This window comes from Hypanus sabinus, assembly GCF_030144855.1.
Source record: "Hypanus sabinus isolate sHypSab1 chromosome X2 unlocalized genomic scaffold, sHypSab1.hap1 SUPER_X2_unloc_7, whole genome shotgun sequence".
NCBI classification, from domain to species: Eukaryota; Metazoa; Chordata; class Chondrichthyes; order Myliobatiformes; family Dasyatidae; genus Hypanus; species Hypanus sabinus.
Genome location: NW_026779007.1, coordinates 1,061,328 through 1,069,633, shown reverse-complemented (window position 1 = coordinate 1,069,633; position 8,306 = coordinate 1,061,328). Strand labels below are relative to the sequence as shown.

General features: G+C 47.8%; 1 protein-coding gene across 1 annotated transcript; it reads left to right on the top strand.

Moving 5' to 3' along the window:
- The first annotated feature begins 1,250 nt into the window (after nt 1-1,250).
- Nucleotides 1,251-5,244, top strand: LOC132385953 (gastrula zinc finger protein XlCGF8.2DB-like). Its single transcript, XM_059958184.1, has 2 exons — nt 1,251-1,270; nt 3,490-5,244. The coding sequence occupies exon 2, from the start codon at nt 4,216-4,218 to the stop codon at nt 5,191-5,193; it is 978 nt and encodes a 325-aa protein (XP_059814167.1). The 5' UTR covers nt 1,251-1,270; nt 3,490-4,215; the 3' UTR covers nt 5,194-5,244.
- Nucleotides 5,245-8,306: the final 3,062 nt, after the last annotated feature.

Genomic DNA, 8,306 nt, shown 5'->3' with positions numbered 1-8,306 from the left:
CTGTGCCTGAAGTGGAGGTGAGTGTCTCTGAAGCCCCACAAGGGACTGTCCTGTCTCCGTTTCCGTTCACACTGTGCGCCTCAGACTTTCAGTACAACTCTGAGTCTGGCCACTTGCAGAAGTTCTCTGATGACTCTGCGGTAGTTGGGTGCATTAGAGATGGGCAGGAGTCGGGGTACAGAGGACTGGTGGACAGGATTGTGGAATAGTGAGGAGGAATCACCTGCTCCTGAATGTGGCCGAAACCAGGGAAATGGTGATTGATTTTAGGAGGAAGAGGACAGTGACGAGTCCTGCACACATTCTGGGAGCAGAGGTCACTGTGGTGGAGGACAATTAGTTGGGTGTTCACCTCGGGTAAAGACATGACTGAAAAACCAACAGAAAGGTTGTTTTCAAGAAGGGGATGAGTAGACTTTGTCTTCTAAGGAAGCCGAGATGCTTGAATGTGTGAGGCAGGTTGGTGCAGATCTTTTACCAGTCTGTTGTAGCGAGTGCAGTCTTCTTTGCTGCTTTCTGTTGGGGGAGCAGCATCGGTGCAAAAAGACAAAGTAAACTCATCAGGAGACATGGATCCATTCTTTGATAAACTTACCGATTATGGACAATCTGTCATATCCTCTCCATCACCTACCCGACAGGCAGCAGATTCCCCATCCCTCTTTCTAACAGACTCACTCATCCCCGCCGTCTCAAGCATAGTTACAGAAATTGTTTCTTACCAACTGCAAGAGTTCATCTTTCTGAGATAGGTGAACACACATCTTAGTTCAATAATCCCTGCATTATTATTTCATGCAATATTATTGCACATTGGTACAGTATTACTGTGTATATTATTATTCTCTACTTTCTTATTAGTAAAGTCTGCACACTGTTAAGTGTATTTCTAAATGTTGCTGCTGTAACGAAATGAATTTCCCACTCAGGATCAATAAAATATTATTATTCTCCAGCCCTTTATCTCTCTGACTCATTAACTTCTCAGCTCTTTACTCTCCCCGTCTCCCGGTTTGCCCTATCACTTCATCTCCCCCCACATACTGACTTTCCAGTCCTGAAGAAGGGTGTGGGTCTGAAACGCCGACTGTTCTCTCCTCTCCATAGTTGCTTTCTGCCCCACTGAGTTCCTCCACGTGTTGCTTTGGATTTCCGCGTCTGCAGATTTTTTAATCCTGTTTAAACCAATGCGCATGCGTGGGCGGCACAGCCAATCGTGAACATTGCGCATGCGCTCAGCAGACGAGAGGCTCTCGGGGATCGGACGCAGGTAGGAGCGGGGCCGCGGGTGGGAGCTTAATCACCGGCGTCTGAACCGCGATTAAAGGAAAATTACCATGAGCTCCGTCCACACTGGTCCCGCACCTCAGGACAATCCCGGTCCTTTCCGTCTCTCTCAGTCCCACGATTTACCCGAGTCACGGGGAGTTTACGGCGGTTGAGAGCTGGCGGCGCCGCCATTTCTCCGGCGCATGCGCATCGCTGGGTCCTTGGATGGCTGATGGACAGGTTTCTCCGCCGTGCTGTCTTCTGGGTAAGGAGGCAGCCATGGTTGACAGGCCAGCGTTGTCCCCATAGAGATTGTCCCTAACGCAGCGACTTCCAGCCATGTAAATCCGAGGATCAGTACCTCGGAACAAAAATATAGTGTCCGGTTACTCTCAGATAAAGAGTCTACCTCCCAGTCGGTGAGAATGTCAATTACTATTGTATAGCATAAAAAAAATCCTCCGGTCAGCTTTAGTTCTCTCTGGGTAAATAACGATATGAAACACCTTTGTCCTCGATGACAGGTGACCTGTAGCTTTCACATCACAAAAGTGCCACACTCCAATGAGAGTAACTACTGCCCACCCCTTCATAGTCATTGGCATTGCCATCGATGGGTTCATCACTGTCACTCAGCTGGGGGGAGGGGATCCCAGTAATTAGAAAATCTCCAGGATCAGACATGTAGTAACAAGTTCACTTTGTCGTGTTGTGGAACATGAACTTGAAATAATACCAAAGGACAGAGACAGACTGAGCCAAGTCATAGGTTGATTGAAGGCAGAAGTAGAGCCCTTTCTCATACAGACAGGAATACAGTCAGAGATTTTGTTGGTCAGTCAGGAGGCTTGATCCATGCCTTGTTAGAAGATGGGGAGTTCACATATAAACACAGAAACATAAGTCTGCAATTCATTACAGGCCCTTCGGATGACAACCTCATGCCGACCATATAACCTACTCTAGAATCTGCCAAGAGTTTCACTACCAAATATCCCTCTATTATTCCCAGCTCCACGTACCTACTGAACAGTGTCTGAAAAGACCCTTATTGTATCCACCTTTACCACCGTCGCTGGCAGTGCATTGCACGTACCTACCGAACAGTGTCTGAAAAGACCCTTATTGTATCCACCTTTTCCACCGTCGCTGGCGGTGCATTCCATGTACCTGCCACTCTCTGTGTGAAAAGAGAGTGAAAAAAAAAGCTTATCTCTGGTATCCCCCTTGTACCTACTTCCAAGCACCTTAAAACTATGCCCCCTCATGTTGGCTCGTTCAGCCCTGGGGAGAAACCTCTGGCTATCCACACGATCAATGCCTCTCATCATCTTATACAACTCTCTCAGGTCACCTCTCATCTTCCATCGCTCCAAAGTTTACTCAGCCTACTCTTGTAAGGCGTGCTCTCCAATCCAAGCAACATCCTTGTCAAACTCCTCTGCACCCTATTTAGAGTGTTTTTTCCTGTTGTGAGGTGATCAGAATTGAACACAGTGCTAAAAGTAGGGCCTAACGAAGGCCTTTTATATCTGTAGTAGTACCTCACCACTTTTGAACTCAGTCCCATGTCTGATGAAGGCCTTCTTAAAAACATTGTCCAGCTGCGTAGCAGCTTTGCATGAACTATTGACATAGATCCCACGATCTCGCTGCTCCTCCAAACTGCCAAGAGTCCTATCATTAATATTGTATTCTGTCTTCAAATTGGACCTACCGAAATGAACCACCAGGTTGAACTCCATCTGCTTCCCACAGTCACCTGTGGTATATCTCAACATGAGATGAACTGGGTGATATTCTGATGCCAGAGCTCACATTGAGAGATGATCTTATAGAAACATGCAAAATTATGATTCAGATAGTTAAGGTAGAGGTAGAAAAGTTGTTTCCACTGGTAGTTGAGAGTAGAACTAGAGGACATCACTTTAACATTCGGGGCATTTGGGATGGAGATGAAGATTTCCCCCAAGAGTTGGGAATCTATAGATTTCTCTGCCCAATGAAGCAGTGGAGGCTACCTCAGTAAATGCATTTGAGACGAGGTTGGATAGATGTTTGCAAAGAAGGGGAATGAAGGGCGATGGGGAAAAGGCAGGTTGGTGGAGACGGGCCAGATGATGTTCTCCTACTCCTTTTCCTTATGTTCTCACCACAGACTAAAATCTCACCTGAAAAACTGTCCTTCACCTATTGATGTCCTTTCAAATATTTTTACAGGTTTGAAATGGCAGAACACTTGTGCATGGGCTGTCTATTTACGGATATATAAGGATTGGCCAAATATTTTCTTTGCAAGACCGACACATCTATTGTCAATCCTTGGAGATGAAGAATTATCCCATCCCAGCTGGAAATGTGTTTTGTGTCTGAAATGAAGTTTTCTGTTGTAACTCAGTGTTATCCACTGGAACCGGGAGCTGAGAACACACCAGCATTTGCTCACTGGAGATCAGTTCTTCAACTGCATTGATTGTAGAAGGGATTCAAACATCTGACTGTCTGAATTGCCAGATGATTGATCGCAGTGAGATATCATTCTCCTTCTCTCAGTGTGGGAAGGGATTCACTCACAGCCTACCCGCAGACACGCCAGTGAGTTCACAGTGGGGAGAGGCCATTCACCTGCTCAGTGTGAGGGAGGGAAACTACCCAGTCATCCAGCCTGAAGATACATCAGGAAGTTCACACCACAGTGAGATGCTACACCTGTTCTGACAGCGGGAAGCAATTCATTCTGTCGTCGGTGCTAAATATACATCTGAAAATTCCCCAGTGAGAAGACAGTAACCTGTTTACATGGTGGGAAGGCATTCACACACTCAACCATGCCACAGTGACACCAGCAAGTTCACACCGGGGAGAGGCCAATCACCTGCTCTGTGTGCGAAAGGATTCACTGAATCATCTCAACTGAATGAACACCAGTGAGTTCACACTGAAAAGATGTCGTTCACCTGCTTAGACTGTGGGAAGGGATTCACTCGTTCATCCACACTACAGAGACACCAGCGAGTTCACACCGGGGAGAGGCCATTCACTTGCTCTGAATGTGGGAAGGGATTCAGTGACTCATCCAAACTTGTGAGGCACTACCGAGTTCACACTGGGGAGAGGCCGTTCATTTGCTCTGAATGTGGAAAAGGATTTGCTCGGTCATCTCAACTGACTGAACATCAGCGAGTTCACACTGGGGAGAAACCGTTCAGCTGCTTTCAATGTGGCAAGGGGTTCACCCAGTCATCTCATCTGAAAGTACATCAGCGAATTCACACTGGGGAGAAACCGTTCAGCTGCACTGAATGTGGGAAGGGATTTACTGATTCATTCTCCCTTGTGAAGCACTGCCGAATTCACACTGGGGAGAAGCCATTCACGTGCTCTGAATGTGGGAAGGGATTCACTGACTCATCCCACCTTGTGAAGCACTGCCGAATTCACACTGGGGAGAAGCCATTCACATGCTCTCAATGTGGGAAGGGATTCACTCAGTCGTCTCATCTGAATGTACATCAGCGAATTCACACTGGGGAGAAGCCGTTCAGCTGCTCCGAATGTAGGAAGGGATTCGCTGATTCATACTCCCTTGTGAAGCACATCCGAATTCACACTGGGGAGAAGCCATTCACGTGCTCTGAATGTGGGAAGGGATTCATTGACTCATCCCACCTTGTGAAGCACTGCCGAATTCACACTGGGGAGAAGCCGTTCACGTGTCGTGAATGTGGGAAAGGATTCACTGCGTCATCCAACCTGGTGAGGCACTGCCGAACTCACACTGGGGAGAAACCGTTCACCTGCTCAGATTGTGGAAAGGGATTCACTCGGTCATCAGGCTTGAAAGTCCATCAGCGAGTTCACACTGGGCGATGCCAGTCACCTGTTCTGATTGTGGGAATGAATTCGCTCAGACATCTCAACTGACTGAACATCAACTGCTCAGACTGTGGGAAGGCATTCACACACTGATCCACACTGCAGAGACAGAGGTGGGTTCACACTGGGGTGAGTGTGATCACCTGCTCAGACTGTGGGAAGGCATTCACACACTGATCCACACTGCAGAGACAGAGGTGGGTTCACACTGGGGTGAGTGTGATCACCTGCTCAGACTGTGGGAAGGCATTCACACACTGATCCACACTGCAGAGACAGTGGTGGGTTCACACTGTGGTGAGGGTGGTCACCTGCTCTGACTGGGATGGGTTTCAATCAGTCATTCATCCTTGTGTCACCGTATCAAGCTTTGACCCAACGTGAATCTGAGAGATCATAAGCTTCAGAGGACGTAATTCACTCAGGTTCACCAATGGAATATTAAAGGCAGTGGTTCAGGGCAGGTTATTTTTGAGCTTTCAGCGGTGGCCACTCCACAGTCAGGATGGATTATCAAGAAAACCTTCATTAGCTGGAGCAAATGGAGCTGTCACTGTTGGAGTGGACAGAGTTGGAGCGGAGACTTTGAGGCTTTAATTCTTTGAGGTTTCAGTGGGGAGAGCAGTCAGTCAAAGAAGGCAAAATCATGATGGATGTAGAATTTTTTTTGCCCCTTCTTTACATTTTCTCAGTTGATACAGTGGAGATGACAGGCGGGGTGGTGGAAAGCTGCTTTCTGGGATGTGGGAAGGCAGAGGACCCTGCTGTGTCCCTGATAACTACACCTGTGAGAAAGGCATCCAGCTTCAGCTCTGAACAATCCACATTACGGAGTTGCAGCTGGAACTGGATGAACTCCAGATCATTCAGGAGGCTGAAGGGGTGATAGGTAGGACATTTGAGAGGTATTTGCACCCAAGGTGCACGGCACAGGGAACTGGGTGACAGTGAGGAAGAAACTGGACTCTCTGTTTCCCCCTGTGCCCATCCCTCTGAACAACACAGGTATCACTTTAGGTACAGTCGGGGATGGTGGGATGACATGGCAAAGAAAAGTCACAGCAATAGGGTCTCTGGCACTGAGCATGGCTCTGAGACTGAGAAGGGCAGGGAGGAGAAGAGGTGAGCTGTGTTGTTACGTGGCTTGTTAGCTCAGGGAACTGACAGGATGTTCTGTAGGTGAGAATGAAATTCCAGGATGAATGAAATGAGAATGAAATTCCCTCCTGCATGCTGGCATCTGGGTCATCTCAGGTTGAGTGCTCAGCATTCCCCAGGAGGGTGAACAGTGAAGGTCGTGGTCCATGTGGGTAACAATGATATGGGCTGGTAGAGTAACAAGGTTAAGTTAAGGGAGTTCAGGGAGTGAGGTGCTAATTGAAAGGACAGCTCCTCCAGGCCTGTGATCTCAGGACTGCTGTCCGTGTGATGTGGCAGGGATCAGAAGATTATACAGTTTAACATGTGGCTAAAGAGTTGGTGCAGGAGGGAGGGGATAAGATTTTTGGATCATTTGAGCTTGTGAGGATTGCTGTGTACAGAGGAGTGAGAGTGTGTAGGTAGGGACAGCACATCACTAACGGAATGTGACTGGGCACACAGGTCTCTCTGTCTCTCTCACAAACACATCAGTGGAGTGGGGAGGGAGGGGAGTGAGAAGGGGAAGGGGAATGAGGAGGATGGAGTTCGGACTCCTTCACAAAGTCCCACACTCACCCAACCCTCCCCTCTGGAATTGGTCCCATTCCCTCCCCAAGATTGGGGGTGAGCATTGAGTCACCTTGCCAACAAGAAAAGGAATTGTTCGATAACATCTGCTTAACACATTTTGATAATAAATTTACATTGAACTTGAACATTGAAATTACTGTTGGTAAAACATGTACTGATGGGAAATGGTCTCAGTGAAGGTCCGAGAGTGGAAAACGAACCGGTGTTCAGCCCCCCCTGCTCCGTGCCAGACAAGAGCCCCTAAATGAGTCTGCCCGTGTGTCTTTTATTTCCCTTCTCAACCCCATTCCCTGCCCTCTCCCCATGACCTTTGATGCCTTTACTGATCAAGCACTGATCAACCTCTGCTTTAAATAATCACTTGGCAACTGTGCCGTCAGTGGCAATAAATTCCACAGGCCCCTCATCTACCTAAATGCATGCTGTCTGGTATTAGGTATTTTGACCCGAAGATTTAAAATGGCAGCTATCTACTCTATCTATATCTCTTTTAATCTTATCAAGCCGTGTCAGGGCACCCTGAGCCTCCTCCACGTCAAAGAAGCAGCCCAAGTTTGTCCGAACTCTCCTTACACAGTAGCTCATGCCTCTAATCCAGACAACATCCTGGTGAACCTCTTCTGCAAACTCTCTAAATGCTTGATCTCTGCTATTGGACATTTGGACGCAGAAGGTTAAAAGTGGCAGCTCTCTACTCTGTCTATACCTCTGGTAATCTGATCAAGCTCTCTCAGCTCATCCTGAGCCGCCTTCACAGCAGAGAAAACAGCCCAAGTTTGTCCGAACTCTCCTTACACAGCAGCTCATGCCTCTAATCCAGACAACATCCTGGTGAACCTCTGCATTGCTGTCCTAAACCCAGCGGAGTAATAGGCTTTAAGTAAATAAATGGTGCGTTGTTGATTAATAAGAGTGTCAAAGGTGACGGGGCAAAGGCAGCAGAATGGGGTTTAGAGGGATAATCCAATAGTCGTGATCGAATGGTGGAGAAGACTCAATGGACGGAATGAGTATTTCAGTTCCTATGACTTGTGGTGAGATGGCGGAGCGGTGGGGAGTAAGGTGAGTGTCAAGTCAAACTTGAGTTTCTAGAAAGCATTGGGACCTAGAGGCAAAAGAAAATAATATTTATATGGTTAAAAGCAAGAACAAGAATTTACTGATAGACCAGACAGAACCTACTGCCTGAAACAGTTTGGTATCAGTTTGCATCATCACGCCGGCAGTCCGAGAGCAGCGTTGGAATCTGCGGTAAGATGCCGAACTTTAAATAACTGGAGACCGTTTCATGGAAAAGAGCACCGCTGTCACTGCGTTTGAGTTAACTCCGACACGGGGCCCATCGCGCGCAGGCGCTTCTTGGAGATGACGTGGGGCTTAAGAGCTCGCGAACCTTCGAGAGAGTTCGCCCGGTCGGAGGCCATAACGGT

Bases quoted from the DNA above. Each gene is read 5' to 3' on its own strand.
- LOC132385953 (XM_059958184.1), top strand. From the start codon at position 4,216: ATGTCGTTCACCTGCTTAGACTGTGGGAAGGGATTCACTCGTTCATCC.